The sequence below is a fragment of the Nuphar pumila genome, chromosome 4 (genome assembly GCF_984573655.1).
Source record: "Nuphar pumila chromosome 4, dmNupPumi1.hap1.1, whole genome shotgun sequence".
Taxonomy (NCBI): Eukaryota; Viridiplantae; Streptophyta; class Magnoliopsida; order Nymphaeales; family Nymphaeaceae; genus Nuphar; species Nuphar pumila.
Genome location: NC_143252.1, coordinates 143,854,007 through 143,872,723, shown reverse-complemented (window position 1 = coordinate 143,872,723; position 18,717 = coordinate 143,854,007). Strand labels below are relative to the sequence as shown.

Sequence of the window (18,717 nt, the reverse complement as noted above, 5' to 3'; positions counted from 1 at the left end):
CTTTTCATCTCTCTTTCGACTGCTTGTGTTCTAACTCAAGAACTTCCGTCTTCTTCAGGAAAGTGAGAAAAAAAAAGAAACAAACAATTATGTCAGCTTATGCCTCTACTCCTTCTTCCTTGGACTTATCCATGGCAGTTGTCAGCTTGAGTTCGAGCCCTTTTCCAGGTAAATCTCTCTTTTCTTCCCTTTTTCACTCCTCCCTTTTCTCTCTCTCTCTTGTTTTTTTTTTTCTTTGCATGTATGTGGTTGGGTTATTTTATTGATTTTTTTAATGGTTTCAACAATCTTAAATGAAGTTTATGGTTTCTCTCTTCTTCTTCTTTTGTTGTAATGCTTGTTTTTTCCTTTTTTGGTTCTCTGATTTGGGTTTTTCTCTTTGTGGGGAGTTAGATAATGGGCTTAGCATGAGGGACTTCGACATGAACCGGCTGCCCTCCGAGATGGAGGAAGATGGACCAACAGACAGCGTGGAGGATGATGATGAAGGGTGTGCACTACCAAGGAAGAAGCTTCGTCTCACCAAGGAGCAATCACGCTTGCTTGAGGCGAGTTTTAGAGAGAATCAAACCCTAAACCCCGTAAGCACTGAACCCAACATAGGATCTCTAACTTTTTCCTTTTTTCTCTCTGTATGGTGTATCTCATATGATGGTGTTGTATAAAACAGAAGCAGAAGGAAGCCTTGGCCCTCAAGTTGAATCTCAGGTCGCGCCAAGTCGAAGTTTGGTTCCAAAATCGCCGAGCAAGGTGCCCAAATCTTATTCTTAATGTTTTATTCTTCTTGTTAATTGCCATCATATCACGCCAGCCTTATATTTCAACCAATCCTTTGGATTCCTCTTCTGCTGCAGTATATCGGTCCCTTACCTTGATGCCTACAGATCGTTTTTTTTAGTAATGGTCCTTCAAATACTGCTTTTTCTTTTTGTTATCTTAAAACTATTGTTTGTGGGTGTGGATGGTTTGATGATCTACAGGACCAAGCTGAAGCAAACAGAGATGGAATGTGAATACTTGAAGCGCTGCTTCGGCTCGCTTACAGAGGAGAACAGGCGCCTGCAGAGAGAGGTGGAAGAGCTGAGGGCTCTGAGGGTGGCTCCCCCGACAGTCATATCCCCTCACACATGCGAGCCTCTGCCTGCTGCGACCCTCACCATGTGCCCTTGCTGTGAGCGCGTCAGCAGCAGCGCCATGGAGAAAACAGCACCGCCTCTCAACTTCTCCAAGCCTTCTCTCTTCCCCTCCAGGCAGTCAGCCGCATGCTAGCTAGCTAGCTCTCTCTCTCTCTCTCACTTCTAGGCAACAACACAATCAAGGAATATCATAGATGGTAGGAATGATTCATCTACATTAGCTTAGATTTGACACCACCATTTGCAATAGGATTTACCAACATTGTCCCTCCTCTTTTTTTTTGTTGTTGGTGATTGTGTTTTTTCTTTTTGGTATTTCCAATGTGTTCTTTGGTGGATGCATAGATGGTGGTCGGGACTCTCTCTCTCTCTATATATAAGTTTGTGTGGTTTGAATCATTTTTTGATGGACGATGGTGAAAAGTGATGATGAATGGACCTAACTTGGCTTGGCAACTCGGGTTTTGTTTGCCGTGCAGAGCAATAAATGGGAGTAGCAAAGTTTGCTAAGGCGTTTGGTTTGATATGCGCGTCTGCATTAGGTGCGTTGATAGTAAACGTGTACAGTGGCGTCCATTCACAGGACGCGGGGCGTTTAATGCCACCCTGAAGAGAGCGCTCTTTTGCCTCTCTAATCTACCGTATCTTTCTTTACTTGACTCGCTCACTAGAATGGGGATTCCCTATGTCCTTTCTCAAATGACTTCAATGCCCTATTTTTGAACAGTGTTCCAGCCCTTGTAAGAGACTAGTGGATCTCTTGTGACTTTTTTAAAAGGTGTCTTTGAGGCAAATTGCTTCCACTCATCTCCAAAGTCATCCCACCCTTTGTTGGGATTTCGATAATACAAGTTGCTTTAATCAAACCAGACTGTATTGTTGTGATCTACATCATTCATTTAGTAAAGATCTACTTTTAAATTGTCAAAATCTAACTTTTATGCTGGTGATTTAAAAAATCAACTGTTTTTTGATAGAGAAAGCTGGGGTTAGGCCAGTGGGGGGATTCAGGATTTTGCTTAAAAGGGGGCAAAAAAATTTTGGTATCTAATATTTAAAAATTTTGAAACTTTTTAAAAGGGGCATCACTTATTTGGTTGAAAATTTTCAATTTTTTTTGTTTAAAGTGGGGCAAAAAAATTTTGGTTTCTAATATTTAAAATTTTAAAAACTTTTCAAATGGGTCATCACTTACTCGGTTGAAAATTCTCAAAAAATTTCAAACATTTTTGCTTAAAGGGGGGAAAATTTTTTTGGTTTCTAATATTTAAAATTTCATTTTTTTTTTAAATATGGCATCACTTACTCGATGAAAAATGTCAAAAATTTTTGCTTAAAGGCGGGGCAAAAAAATTTGGTTTATAATAATTAAAAATTTCAAAACTTTTCAAAGGGGGCATCACTATTCGGTAGAAAATTTGCAAAATTTTTTGCTTAAAGTGGGACAAAAAATATTTGGTTTCTAATATTTAAAATTTTCAAAACTTTTCAAACGGGGGCATCACTTACTCAGGATGAAAATTTTCAAAAATTTGGTTTTTATACTCTTGAGCCCTTCCTCACCCCCTGGATCCGCCCCTACCAGTTATACAACACCCCCAACATAAGGTGATGTGCGCTAACTGCTCCTGCCAGACAAGCGCAGCCTCCATTGGTTTTAAAAAGTCAATGGTTGACAAACACAAGATTTTATGACTTAAAAATCATATTTTTTTGTTGAAAAAATATGGTTCAACGGTCCATTCTTATTAAATCGACCATGCTAGACTCATCTATAGGGTCAGATTTGATCAAAACAACTTAAATCATATGATTTAGGAAGGGTATGAAAATGGAGGATGACATAAGGGATGGGTAGAACCGAACTCGTCCTTAGTCACCCAAAGTCTTCAAGATGATGTGCTAAAAATCATCTCTAGTTTAACAGGATTAATTAGCAGGTTTTTATCGAGTTTGGTTGTGTTAGATGTGCAATATGTAGGGAGGCAGGTGAGTTTAGTCTATGCCTATTTAAGGCGGTCATATAACTCCATTTTGGCATTTAGGACATGGAAATTTCTTGTTACGCGCACGCGCACATCACTCAGTGTTGTCACAATCATATCAAATCATCCCAAAATGGAATCTAAAGTGTTATTTTTTTATAGTTTTCATATTTTCAAGGAGATTTAAAGATTTTTCATATTCAATATTATTATTTTATTTTTAATGACACGTGTTATCTGCTGGCTTGATTTGCTTCACAGTCTAGTCAATTCTCTTAATTGTTTTGCAAAATTTTTTTTAAGCCATGTTGAGGTTAGGGATGGTAATGGACAGAGGAGGTGGTGGAGAGACAGAGGCAAGGGCCGGGGGACAAGGTCTCCACCCCTGCCCCGTCTCAAAATCCTGCCCTTCATCCCCGTATGGGTTTTGATTTTAACCTCGACAACTATACCATTGGGTTTTGCTTAATTGGCTGGGATGTGTAATTTGGATAAAAAGGTCATTGCGTGTTCAATTCTTATTATTGTTATTACTTTTATTAAATTATTATTATTATTATTTAAAAATATGATTTTTTTAAGGAGCTAGCTTAATCTCAGCTTCTTACAAGCTCAAGTTCGACTCAGTTCATCGCTAGAGCTTGAGTTTACTAACTGAGTCAATCTCAAATTAGTTTTTTTTTTTTCGAATAAGAATAAAAAAAAAGTTATAAGCTGGTTTACTCCTGAGTGACAATATCAACCTCTTTCAACTTCCACTTCAATGGACGCTTTGGGCCGGAAACTAATAGGAACCTCTAAGAATATCCGGGCTTGGGCAAGCCAGGGGATTTCTCTGGTATTGAAATTAGGGGTGTCAACGGGTCGGGTTTACCCAGACCCGACCCCGACCCCGACCAAACCCTATAGGGTCCGGCTATGGTGACAAATAAGAAGACCCGAGTCCGGACCTGATGGTCCGATTAATACATGGACCTGGGTATAGTTTGTGAAATTTTAAACCAGACCTGGGCCCAACCGGAGTCCCGATTAAGACTCACAAATTTTAAATGTAAAAATGATAAAAAATTTATTTTACCGGGTTTGGTTCATTTAGTTCTTATTGGGTCCAGGTATGGTTTCTTTTATATTAGACCTGATTAGACCCAGGTCCAGACCTGATACCATACCCGGAAATCTGGTCTAAGTCTGGTTTCACATGGGTCCGAAGCAAACCGGACCGGTTGACACCCCTAATTAGAATCGATTGAGATGAGGCGTCCGTTTAGGTATTCAACTACAAGTTGCAAAAACTCAGAGTTCCGAAACTCTCCAAAAAGTCCCGAATGATTCAGGTGAATCCGGCTTGTACCGATTCTCAAATGAATCGTTTGAAACTTGTAGCTGAATACTTAAAGGGATCCCTCATCTCAAATGATTTTCTGGCGATATGATACCGATTCAGGTCCGTATCCGTATCGTATCAATTTTCTGGCGATATGATACGTATTGGCCCATGCGCACCGATAGGTTATGAGAACCAGCCAGGCACTTCAACCTAAGTATGGGAGGGAGCCTATGAGTCCACCAGGTTTTGTTTTTGGGCTCAACACCCCAAGCAGCAAAAAAGGAAAAGGAGCAAAAGGCAGCCATGTCCACAGATCCTTTCCAACCGGTAGATCCAAACACGAATTCGGCTAAAAAAGAAGTTGGGTGCTCCAGAAAATGCATGAAGGAACTACCACTAGTGAAATGGAAGAAGCCAAGGGGGCCAACCGATCGTGCCGAATGGTACCCTCTCATTATAAGTAGGAAATTAGCCTATTAAAAAGTAGGCGTGTCAACGGGTCGGGTTTGGTTCAGAGCCAGGTGTAACTAGACTTGGACCTGATTTTCGAGTATGGTATCGGGTCTTAACTTGGGTTTAATCGGGTCCATTATAAGAGAAACCATACCCCAACCTGATAAGAACTACATGAACCATACCCAGTAAAATAATATTTTTTTTTAACTTTTTTACATTGAAAAATTCCGGGTCTTAATCGAAACTCAGATTGGGCCTGGGTTTGGTATCCATGTATTAATCAGACCTTTGGGTCAGGGTAAACCTGACCTGTTGATACTCCTAGTCTGAAGCAATGAAAATGAGTGCTCCAGCACTGGGGGTGGGGTGGGGGCTCAGCCATACGGATCCCATCATTTGAAATAGGATGGGCTTCATCATACATTCAATCCTAGCCATCTAGCAGAACCATCTAACCGTTGATTCAATCATCCCATCTTGGAAGCTCTCAGGCTACTACTGTATCATTCAGAATGTTGGTGAATGGATGTTCAGGTGAAGCATTCAGTAACTCGAGGGGCCTGCGGCAGGAGGATCCTATGTCCCCCTACCTGTTTGTGGTGGTCATGGAGATGCTTACAGGAACACTTTATCATGCAGTTGGTACAGGGGAAGTTGATCTCTCAATTATCTAGAGGTAGAATGAACCAGTTACGGCTCTCTTGTATGCTGATGATGCCCTGATCATTTCTAAGGCGTCGATTCAGTTAGTCAAAAAATCTCAAAATCATCTTGAAGGACTTTAGGGTATGTTGGATGGCTTGTCAGAGAATGGAATGAAAGAATAAACAAAACACATGTTTTGTCTATTCTGTAACAATTGTAATCCGTCTAAGGTTTGTTTCGACTTTATATGAAATCAGTGTTTCTTATGTTCATTATTTGATTTATGCTATGCAGACAACTTGGACTCACATGAATAATGAGTAGGATAACTTTGTTTTGGATAATATGACCCGATCCAACCAACCATACGAGTGTTTTAATATGCTTACTATAGATTTTAACTTGGGATACAGATATCAGATTATATCTAAAAACTAAAAAAAATGTTTAAAATATGGATAATTTGAGAAAAAATAAGATTTACTATTTTTTTAATATATAAATTCTTTAAATTGGATCCATGAACGAAAACAGTGTTTACATTTTGGGTAATTTGAGAAAATATAAGAATTCTTATTTTTTATATACAAATAAAAAATCATAAATAAATTATAAAATCCGAAAATGCTATCTCCTATGTGTCCCCCTACCTACGTGTTTGTGGCGGTCATGGATATGCTTAGAATAAGACTTCATCATCCAATTGGCACATGGGAAGTTGATCTCTCAATTATCTTGAGGTAGAATGAATCAGTTGCGCTCTCTTGTAAAATCATCGGGTATGTTGGATGGCTTGTCAGAGATTGGACAGAATGAACAAACAAAACACATGTTTTGTCTATTATGTAACAATTGTACTCCGTCTAAGGCATGTTTCAACTTTATATGAAATCTGTATTTTTTATGTTCATTATTTGATTTATGCTATGCGGACAACTTGGACACACATGAATAATGAGTCACATAACTTCGTTTTGGATAATATGACCCGGTCTGATCCACCATACGAGTGTTTTAATATGCGTATTATGGATTTTAACTTCGGATATAGATCTCAGATTATATCTAAAATCTAAAAAACATTTAAAATTTGGATAATTTGAGAAAAAAAATAATATTTGATATTTTTATATATAAATGCTTTAAATTGGATCCATGAACGAAAAAAATGTTTACATTTTGGGTAGTTTGAGAAAATATAAGAATTCATATTTTTTATATACAAATAAAAAATTATAAATAAATTATAAAATCCTAAAATACAAGAAAATAAATCATAAATAAAACAAAAAACCCTAAGCTATAAGAAAAATAACTAGAAACAATCCATAAAAAAAACAATAAATAAATCATAATAAAAAATATATATAACTAATAAAATAAATTCAAAGAAAAACAACACTAATCAAATACAAAAATTTTGAGAAAAAAAAGAATTCATATTTTTTATATATAAATGCAAAAACCATAAAAAAATTATAAAGCCCTAAAATACAAGAAAATAATTCATAAATAAACCAAAACCTTAAACTATAAGAAAATAAACTATAAATAAGTCATAAAATCAAAGAAACCATAAATAAATCACAAAAAAATATAAAAATCCTAATTAAAACTCTAATAAAAGAAAATCAAAGAAAAATAATCAAATACAAGGAAAGCCTTAATAAAATTAACTATAAAAATCAATCCAAAAACGTGGCAGACGGCCTTCCGGGGGATCAAAAAATCCCTTAGGGCATGTTTGATGGCTTGTTCCGTGCATCGCACGGGAGGAAAAAGATGTTTTGAATGTCTTTTTTAACAAACATTGGACGCAACGGATGGCGTTCCGGGCATTCGCCACGTTCAATATACATTGTAATTATCGATCCACCTCCCCCCTATTACAAAAATGAATAGGAACGGAGGGAACAAAAAAAAATTTGTGCATCGACGGGCGCGCCAAAAATGAATAGGAACATTACTCTCTCTCCTCTGAAGTGCTTTAACTCGAAGATGGGCGTCGTATTCACCCTCTGTGAGCGATCGTTCTTCTCCTCCAGAGTGCTCAAACTAGAAAAAAATTGGGAATCGACGGACGTATTCACCCTCTGTGAGCGATCGTTCTTCTCCTCCGGACATTGGTTTCTGATCCCATTCATCTCTTTCTTACTGAGGTATTCTCTCTCTCTCTCTTATGATTTCTTCATCAATTTTTTTTCCTTTTGTAATTTTTAGTCTTCGTTTGACAATAATGTGGGTTCCGATTCTTGGTGATCCCCTCGTTAAAATCTCTCTCTCGTGATTGGTTGTTTTCTCAAAACCCTAGTAGGTGCTTTTCTTGAAACCCTAGCAGGTTCAGTTGTAGGTAGCGTGAATCACTCTCAGATAAGGTGGTTTGCTTCTGTTGAAATGGAGTTGAAGAAGCGAATGAAACACACAAACACTAGTGCCCATGATCTCATCTACAAATTCTGCGCTTTCTAGGCGTCGATGTGACCAACTTTCCCAGGTTTCAGTTAATATGCATCTAATACAACCTGGTAAGCTGACTGTTGTGTTTGAACCTGGAGGGGGGTCGGTGTGGTATGGTGGTCACAGACACATCATACACAATGAGTTCAGTTCACCAGTCCAACCAATTGCACTTGTATATTGGTTGTTCAAGAAAGCTGCATCCCAAGTATTTGAGGAAATGACTCCATTAAGATGCAATTCAGCAATAAGCAACATGAATATTCTTGATTACATGCGAACTGACTTGATCAAATGCAAGTTGCAAGATCAAATAGTGTTGAGTGTTGTTGCACCTTGGTCGGATCACAACTTCCTGGCAACTACATACCAAGTATTCAAGACAATGCTTCACGGAGGCTGTAAGACGCATATATTGTATAAAAGGTCTGGATCTAAGGCAAGATGAATCAATGCATTTTCTTTATCAGCATGGTGTCACTACAAGATTCAGAATGTATAGATGGCCCTATGTAGTGGTATTTGATATGGGAGACAATGATTATCTACAATAATTCCAATTTGGGAGTAGTTGAATTCTTATACAAGTGGATTCTTCTAAATTCAAACTTCATAGAGTTCACAACCGACATGTTTGATGGCTTGTTTCACCAACTTAGATGCTCACTGAATACGACAATGAATCTCGTAGCACCTTAACTAGGAGAACACTGATGTGGTTAGCCTTATCTGCATACTGCCTGATTGTGTATCACTTGAAGCTCAGAGCATCTGGTTTTTAGGAGATGTCCAAAAGCTAGCCTTCTACTCATAATATGAAAATTGCAGGATTAAAATGAATGTATACTTTCAAGGAACAAAAGAAATCTGATTTCAAAAATTGGTAGTGAGCATATCCCTCCAGTAAGTGTTGGCTAACTTAGTATTTTTGGTCGAACTGTTTCCAGTATAGATTTTTATCTTTCCACAAGTTTCTCAATTGGTGGTTTCTCATCCTTGGCGGAGTTTTTGTTCTTGCTTTTTGTCAATTGTACTTAACGACCATCTGCTGTTACGAGGAAACTACAGAAGACCCAATGCATTCTGAAGTTGGTGTTGGATGTACTCTCTTTTTTATCCATAAATTGGTTTGGAACACATGCTTGTTTTATGTTTGTGTAGACTGCTTACTGTGATATGTTTTGCCTGCTTTTCCTTTTTTTTTCTTTCCTTCTAACAGAGTGCTACCAACACCTTGTGTACCCATATCCACTATGAAATTGGATGCGCTTTGTGTAGCAGATTGTCTGGGGTAAAGCCCGGCCTTAATTTAGTTGGGTGTATGCTTTGCACTTGGTTTCTTGTTATGACGTCTGATTGTGTTCCAGGGTTGAACCTATGCATTAGCAAATGAGGGGCTCTCTAATTTTTGTGCGGAGAATATTGAAGGTGCATGTTGCTTGTGCAACATGGATTCTAGTGGACAACTTTGTGAGTCAAATTTAACAGTCTCTGTCTCTTGAGTTGTTAGTTTTTATTTTTGATGCATATATTTCTTACTCTGTGTATGACTGTTCGGATGACGGGAGTTATTTGTATCATGTGCTTCACAGTACTTCTGGACATATTTAACAATGATTTGCATAGTGAGCCAAATAGTAGATTGTCATCTGAACAGGTAAACATTCTCACGGCTAAATAATGCTACATGATTCTGCTTTTTCTCAACTATTGTAACAGTCAAATGGTTATGATTTGGTTAAGTGATCATATAAATTGTCTGTTTCCTGTTACTATCTGCCATTCAATATGTTTACCTTGGTTGTGGTCTATAGTTGGTTTAATGTACCAGACAATTTTTGATGACTATCTTCACAATGTGCATGATAGAAAGCTAGTGATTAATGCCTAATTCATTTTAGATGTTGAAAAGTCTCAAGTTTTGCTTATAGCATGCACCGTCATGATATGGTGGCATCTTTCCACTGCGAATATGCAACTTTGTGCATTCTTTTTGGCATTGATATAAGACATGTGATGGTCTTCTTGATAATTACACTACAAGAAAAACTCTAATTAGCGACGAAAATTTGTGGTGGATTTTTTTCGTTGAAAATTTGTGATGGATTAGCTAGAGAAAACTATCCGTCGCTAACATTCGAATTATTTGCCGAATTAGCGACGGAAAAAATTTCATCGTGAATCCATCGCTGATTAGCGATGGATTCGCGACGAAAAAATTCAGTTTCAAACTCCATCGCAACTTCACGACGAATCAGCGACAGCTGATGGGATAGATGATCCACTGCAGTGGAAGGGCCATGGCCTTCTACTATCAAGAGAGATTATTGGGAGGGAATGCGCGACAAGTGGGCAGTTTCGAAACCGCTCAGCAAAGGCTGCACAAAACCGAGCGAAGATGCCCGATGCCCATCTACAAACAGGTGAATCTAGGACTTTTGGGAGCCACCAGAAGAAAATGGTAACTCATCAATATATATATATATATATATTGTCAAATTTATAAGTATTTATACATACTTTTTAATTATTATTTTTTATCATTTAACCTTGCAGGAAGCAGAAAAAAAGGCATTGTGCCTTACAAGGATGTGTTTGTTGAAACACATAAACGTAAGAGCATGAGAGAGTTTGTATCAGAGAAGGTGAGAGCGACATCGGTATGTATTTATTGTATTAATAAATATTGTAATATACAAGTTACTATAAATTACATTAACATAAACATTATAATTCTTAATTATTAATCCATATTGTAATCATTACTTTGTAGGAGTCATACGAGTGACAGATGGTAGAGCGATATGACGATGACTCCACTCAGCATCCGTCTTTTGATCTTGCAGCATGGGTGACTGCAACCGGTGAACCCAAAAATGGTCGTGTGTTCAGGTTTGGCCGTAACATGAACACTACACCAATCGTTGCCTCCTGCAGCCAGGGCTCTCAGAGTTCTCCTGCCAGCATCAACTCCTTCCGTCCGATTGACCCTGTTATGTCTTGGGATGGTGTTTGTCAGCATCTTGAGGACAAAATGCATGACTTTTTACATGAAGCCATTTCTAACCTTGTCTATAATGAGTTGTGCAACTTTTTTCGAGACAGGGAAACTTTGTTTGAATTCAGCATGAGCTCTGGTGCCCGTTAGGTATAAAAATTCATGTAATTTGTTTTATGTCGTTAGATTTCAAGCTAGTATATATATGATTGAACACATATAAACATGATTTCATCACTATAATTTTTTTGACTGCCTTATAACACATATATGCATGATTGAATCACTATGAAAGTTTTTTTACAACCTTAAAACACATACATTATTCTTTCATCACTATGACAACTTTAGAATACATATGAGCATGATATTAGCATATATGAAAGTCTTTTGACCACCTTATAACACATATATGCATGATTGAATCAATATGAAAGTTTTTTGACAACCTTAAAATACATATATGCATGATTGAATAACTATGAAAGTTTTTTGACTACCTTAGAACACATATGAGCATGATTAAATCACTATGAAAGTTTTTTGACAACCTTAGAACACATATGAGCATAATATTAGCATATATGAAAGTTTTTTTGATTGCCTTATAACACATACATGCATGATTGAATCAATATGAAAGTTTTTTGACAACCTTAGAACACATATATACATGATTGAATCACTATGAAAGTTTTTTAACAACCTTAGCACAAATATAAGCATGATTTCATCACTATAAAATTGTTTTACTGCTTTAGAATACATATATGCATGATTGAATCACTATGAAAAATTTTTACTGCCTTAGAACACATATATGCATAATTGGATCACTATGAAAGTTTTTTGACAACCGTAGAATACATATAAGCACGATTTCATCACTATGAAAGTTTTTTGACTGCCTTATAACACATATATGCATGATTGTGATACATAACACATTTATTTGATAGTCTTATAAACATTATATGCATGCGTGAATCACTGACATTTTTTTGACAACCTTAGAACACATATTTGCATAATTGAATCACTATGATTTTTTTTTGTCAATCTTAGAACACATATATGAATTTTGTTATTATCCTTCACTTTATTGCTAGTCTATGTGTCATTCGGCCATTTACTTTGATTGCATTAGACTAGGTGCATTGCATATAATTTATTTCATTATATTTTGTTTATCAATATTAACATTTCGGTTCTCTTGTAGGATGCTGGAGATGATCAGCGTAGAGAAGCTGATGGAGGCATGGATGGAGGGGCAGATCGAGACAATGAAGATGATGATGCCCTGAATCTTGACGAGGATTAGATTCATCTGTTTAGTTTGTTTCACGTACTTGTAACTAATTAAAACGTGGCAAAGACTGTACTACAACTTATAACTTGTGTTAAATTTGTTTCACCTGCTTTGTATATGTATTTTTTATGTGTACTTTGTTTTTTATACACATGTTATATAAATTGTATAACAAATTTTTTTCTCGATATTCATATTTCAATTTTTTTTTATTTTTTTAAAAATTTGCGATGGATTAGTGATGGATATTATCCGTCACTAATATCTGTAGCCAATTTAAATTAGTCGATGTTTTGCGACTGAATTTAATTCCTCGCTAATCTCTCACTCAATTGGTGACAGACATTAGCGATAGATACGTATTTGTCATTAAATTTTAGCAACATACATTCCTTCGCAAAACCAAATCAGTCCTTATTTAGTGATGGATTAACGACAAACATTATCCGTCGCTAATTAGCGATGGATTGGCGACATACAAATTCTATCGCATTTTAGTGATCAGGATTATGCGACAGCCGATTTTCATCGTTAATTCGTCGCTAAACACGTTAGCGATGGATTAACAATGGACTATGATTAACTACGGATAGAGTCTGTCGCTAATCCACATTTTTCTTGTAATGTTAGGATCATTGCAATTTGTAATTCAAACAAGAATGCTATCATAATCTTGATTGCTGAAATTTCCATGCCATGGTTTTTCAAGTTCAGTTCATATTGTATGTTAACTTTTCAGGGCTCTTATATCCTCCCATCGAATTTTAAAGAAGTGGCTACTGCAGTATTGAAGGTGCTAAATAACCTGGCTCTTATGGATACAACGCTTCTACAAACTATGCTTGTAAGCTTTCCTTTTAATTTGATAAAGGACTCGTTATTTGTCCAGTCCCATTTTATTATTATGCTGTTAATACATAAAGCTGAAGAATTTGACCAAAAAATTATGTACATCACTTACAGCCTATACCTGATTTGCAAATGGAGTTTTTTCCACCTAATGAGCTTCCTTCTTTCTCATTGCTTGTCACTGATCAGGTAATCATTTCCCTTTGATTTCAGTTTTTTTAAAAGCCTTTTACTGGCGCTAAATTAGCGCCAGTAAATCCATCTTAACATCGAAGCAGATTTTCACCGGCGCTTGGTTTACGCCAGTAAAGATTTTTACTGGCATAAAAGTTGTACCAGTAATAATAGAATTTCTTGTAGTGATGTTTCATTTTAGCACCATGTCCATTTAGCTTGGATGTATTACCCTATATTTATATGTCTTGGAGTTGGAGCATGTGCAACAACTTATCTCATGGACATGGTTCACGGAAGGCTAACTGTCCAGATCCTTTATTTGTCATTCCTTTCAAGTTCCTCCCTTTGTTAAAATTTGGTTTCTCCGTTAGCCAACACTTACTGATAATTGTCTTATTGCTTGAATTGTCATGAAAAGATGAGTTTTACTCTAGTGCCAAGGTTTCTGAACTTCACTAGCTGGGGCCAAAAGATGAGTTTTACTGTCAACTTCAAAGTGGTTGCACCATCTAATGGCTACTTATTTGGATCGCTAACATGGAGGAAGAAGAATTGGTCTATAAGCAGTCATCTGGTGGTCAGATACTTGTCTGAAAGATCCGGCCTTGCTACTTAAAATTTGAACACACATTACATGACTGAAATCTCATCAACAAGTGTTAACTTGAAAGCAAACATTTACAGAAATTCTTTGAAGAAGTTTGCATTTGGTGTAAAACATTCACAACCCCTTGTAACTTCTTTGTTTAAAAAAGTTGTTGCTATATCTTCCATACTCTTTTGTATCTAGTTTAATTTTTGCAGATGAATAAAGGCCATGTTACAAATAATCCTTATTTGTTTGTTGAAATACTGAATAGCAAAGCAAACTGTCTTCTTTAATTTTTTTTGATAAAATTTTGTTTTAAACTCTCAAAGCAATTTCTGGTCATCATCAGATCTAAAACTAAACTTATTCCAGTTCGGATCATAGTAGCCAAAATCCAATTCGAGATCCATATTCGAGGCAAAAATTCATATTTGGGGCAAAAATTCAATTTGAGATCCATATTCGGGGCAAAATTTCAATTTGAGATTCTTATTTGGAGCAAAACTTCAGATTCGGGGCAAAAATGCCATTGGAGATCCATATTTGGGGCAAAAATCCGATTTCAAATCCATATTCTGGGCAAAAAATCATGTTTTTAGATATAATTTCATAATTGGATCCATATTCGGGCAAAAAGCCATAATAAACTTGTTAAAACATGTAAAATAGTGGATGGATCAGGTCATATGATCCAAAATGCTGTAATTCGACCCATTATCCAAGATTGTCCAAGTTGTCCGCACATCGTCGTCAAACAACGAACATTTGGAACATAGCATTTGAGTATGGTCTAAACAAACGTTGGACTTGGAACAGTTGTTACGGAACGAACAGAACCAATGTTCTGTTCCATTCTTTTTGTTGATTTCGTCCAATCCTGGACAAGCCATCAAACATGCCCTTAGAACATGATGGACTAGATCTTGGCGAACCCAAGGAAGTCTTAGGTTATTCCCATAAATTTGACAAAGCAGAGGGTAGATTAGCCATGAGACATTCTAAGCTGGGTGAAGGGCTCCTTCCCAGTCAAATACCTGGGCCTCCCATTGTTCGTAGGAAGACTTTGCACTGCGTATTTTCAGGAGATTCTCTTGAAGATACTGAAGAAACTGGTTGGGTGGAAGATCCGACTTTTGTCTGTCTTACCCAGGTAAGTTGTGTTTGATTTCTTATATCCCTCCGTTATGGATACTTTCCTTCATGATGCCAAAAGGGGTTGCTGGATGCCTTAGAATGCTGTCAGTATCGGTATCGGGCCTGAATTGTTTGGCCAACGATTCAAGTGAATCGGCCGATACCCATTCTCAAGTGAATTGTTCTGAAACGGCTAAAAAATATTTCATGTCAATCAAAACATGATATGTGTTAAAACCACTAAAATAATATTAAAAAATATTAAAATTTTAATTTTAAGTATTTTTATATTTATTAAAAAATAACAGATTCAGGTTAGTATCATATCGATTTTCTGCCGATACGATAGGTATCGGCCGATACTGACAACATTTAGAGAAATGGTTAATGGAGTTTTTATGGAGTGCGGGTTGTGAGTCAAAACTTCATCTAATCAGGTGGGAAGGGAAGCCCTATGTAAACCTATTTAGGAGGGTGGGGTGAACCTAAGACATCTCGGTGAACGGAATAAATCTAAAGTAGGCTACCTGGGGTGTGATCTCTCTGGACTAACCTCATTCAGGCAAAATACCTATATGGAGTAGGGATGGCAGTGGACAGGGGCGGATGCGGGGGACAAGGTCTCCACCCCCGCCCTGTCTCAAAATTCTGCCCTCCATCCTTATATTCGTTCACGCACGGGTTTTGATTTTAACCTCCATCCCCGCCTTCATCCCTGTTTCATGTCGTCTATCCCCGGCGCAAACGGGGGCGACGCGGGCCCTGTTTCTCCCTAGTCTACTGCCATCCCTAATCTAGAGTCTCAATCTGGACCTCTAAAGTGAGAACTCAACATTCATGGGGGGTGGAGAGGTATATCTTATGGGCATGGAGTAAGGTCTGGGGCAATATCTATCCTGGGAAATAGGCAAACGGAAAAAGGTGTAGGTTCTGGGTTGAAATGTGGTGAGACAGCATATTGTGTAACCTTGTGAGAATAGGGGAGGACAAGAACTAGATGCGGATGGACACCATTCAGTTTGTATCTAAAACCTAATAGATTAGCATGGAAGGAAAACCCCAGGGCCACCATCACTAGGCATAGCATATGGGAACAGTGCAGATCCAAGAACTCCGTGGAAGAGTTGCAGAAACTGATAGGGGTGTCAACGGGCCTAGAAACTCGGACCCGACAGGAACCAAACCCTGTAGGGTCCAGGTATGGTGATAAATAAGAAGACCCTATTAAGATTCGGGTCCTAACCTGAAGGTCCGATTAATACATGGACCTGAGTATAGTTTGTAAAATTTTATACCAGACCCGGTCAACAGGTCCTAACTAGTTTTATCTCCTAAAAGAAAATATAGTTGCAGGTGTTTTTTTGCTTAATCTAAACATGTAAACGTGTTTATGATGTTTATTTACAGGTAAATGTACAGTGGTGTGGAGTTAGGTCTTCCGGTTTTCATAATCTAAGGTGAAGCGACTGTAGCTCAAGTTGCTTGGTGAACGACTTGAGTGAAAGCTAGAAAATTTAATTATTTTAGTGCAATGAGTCATTTTACTTTGATTACTCTTACCATATTTAGTACATGTTTTCCACTAAATAAGTCCTATAGAATCTAGGGGTGGCAATCGGGTCGGGTCGGGTCGGCGGATTGGTGGGTCGGGTTAACGGGTTGGCAGGTCAGAATACATCAACACGAACACGACCCGTTTATTAAACGGGTAACCCGATACAGTTAACCCGTTTAATAAACGGGTCGGGTCGACACAACACAATTACATGACACGGAGACCCGTTTATTAAATGGCTCGGCCCGATAACATAGACACGATAACCGACCCGAGTAACCATAATAACCTGTCAAATTACACAATTAGAAACACACAAAAAAAAAAAATACATATACTTTTTTTCTGCAAATCTCAATATGAAATTGTACTACCAACGTTAGCATAAAACATCAACATACAGTCATAAACATAAAGACAACATCAACATAATTGTCTTACAAGTTACAACCATACGACAAACATATCCACCAAGTTATCTTACAATCATCAAGATAAACATAAATAATTAAACTTTTCTTAGAAATGACCTGCCCGCTTGTCCCGTTTATTAAACGGGTCAAACGGGTTGGTGGGTTGGCATACTCCTAACACGAGCATGACCCGTTTAATAAACGGGTTAGGTGGGTCGACCCATTTACGACATTAAACCGTTTAAGCCAAACCCTAATCCGGCTAAGAAGCGGGTTGGCGGGTCGGGTCGGGTCAGGTTTTGCCACCCCTAATAGAATCATCCTTAGGTTCAAATAAATCAAACACCTGTGAAAAAGTTTATTTTGGAAATTGAAATAATTTTGGAAAAATCTATTTAGCGTTTCACCTTTCGCCTGATCCCCTAAAAAGTTGGGTCCCATATTTTGACTAAATTTTACTGAAATTGTCAAATAGAAACCCGAAGTTTGTGATATGGTTGTCATAAAAAAACATTATTTTTGACCTTTGGTATAAAAAAGTGTGTTTGGTTATTTTAATATGAAATAGGGGCAGCTAAGTAAATTGATAAAATACTTACTATTAAGTATTAACCCGAGTTACTCTAACTGAAGTCTCTGTTTGACAAAATTCAGTGAAAACTTTAGGCTCTAAAATGTCAATTTCATACAACATGAGGTGGGTCTCTAAAGCAACCTTGTAATTTTTTTGGGGGGTCGTTTTCGTCCCTGACGAACAATCGAAGCCCAATTTTGTAATTTGGCGTTACACAAAGAATTGTGTGAACGGCACGATATCCATGAAAAGGAGGGCAATGACCGTTCGATTTGGTTGGCAGATTGATGCCGTACACTCACAGGGGTACCTAAATTAATCACCCACTTTGGGATTATTTCAGCTTTATCCTTTTCAAAATGACTGAACACCCTTGTACTTCTTTTTTCGCAAAACATCAAAGACGCTAAATGTGAAGTATCGGCGGGTCTGAGTCGCAAGTGATGTTATCGCACCGGGCACGAAGACCTGGTCATGCTGGCTCAGCATGCCCCCTATGTTACACATTGGCTTGCACAGAAGGGTGCCGCCCATGAAAATTGAACATTGACTGCCAGTCTAACAGTCAAGGCCCCACCCCACTACGCCAACCCCCCCTTAGGAGGTCGCAAGTGATGTTTGCTACATGTATCAAATATCGTGATATTTTGAAGATATCGGTGAGCAAATATAGCCACAAAATAGCTCTTTAAGTTGGTCTCGGTGCCTTTCAAAATGTATAGTTTCTTGGAATTGCAATTTGTTACCACGAGAAGGAATGTCATTAACTTGAAAATTTCAGATATTTATAGGAAGGAGATGAACCATTTCCTTGCTAAAGCCAACAATAAAAAAAAAAAAAAACTTTTACATAGGTTTTGAAGCTTTATTTTGATCGACAAAGATTCCAAATCATGAAAGACTGTTCTATTGGCAACCTAACCTGTCATGTCAATTCTTAGTTTGTAATAAGTCCTTATTGTGGAGAGCAGATCGAATCATATTGTATATAACTGATCGTCGGTTATATTCAATCACTGCAATACATGCATCTCACTGGGAAACTGTGGATCTCACTTGGGAACTGCAAGAGTGGGGTTGATGAGAGAGTGGAGTGAGACGCTATCGGGTCCA

The 18,717-nt window shown here is 37.5% G+C and overlaps 1 protein-coding gene across 1 annotated transcript; it reads left to right on the top strand.

The window, feature by feature from the left end:
* Positions 1–89: 89 nt before the first annotated feature.
* Positions 90–1,269, top strand: LOC149841457 (homeobox-leucine zipper protein HOX3-like). The gene is made up of 4 exons (XM_090005272.1): positions 90–168; positions 394–581; positions 671–750; positions 981–1,269. Exons 1-4 carry the CDS (start codon positions 90–92, stop codon positions 1,267–1,269), a joined length of 636 nt encoding a protein of 211 aa, XP_089861398.1.
* Positions 1,270–18,717: the final 17,448 nt, after the last annotated feature.

Coding starts and splice junctions, on each gene's coding strand:
- LOC149841457 (XM_090005272.1), top strand. CDS start 90: ATGTCAGCTTATGCCTCTACTCCTTCTTCCTTGGACTTATCCATGGCA. Junction 582..670: donor AGAATCAAACCCTAAACCCC/GTAAGCACTGAA, acceptor TGTATAAAACAG/AAGCAGAAGGAAGCCTTGGC. Junction 751..980: donor TTCCAAAATCGCCGAGCAAG/GTGCCCAAATCT, acceptor GATGATCTACAG/GACCAAGCTGAAGCAAACAG.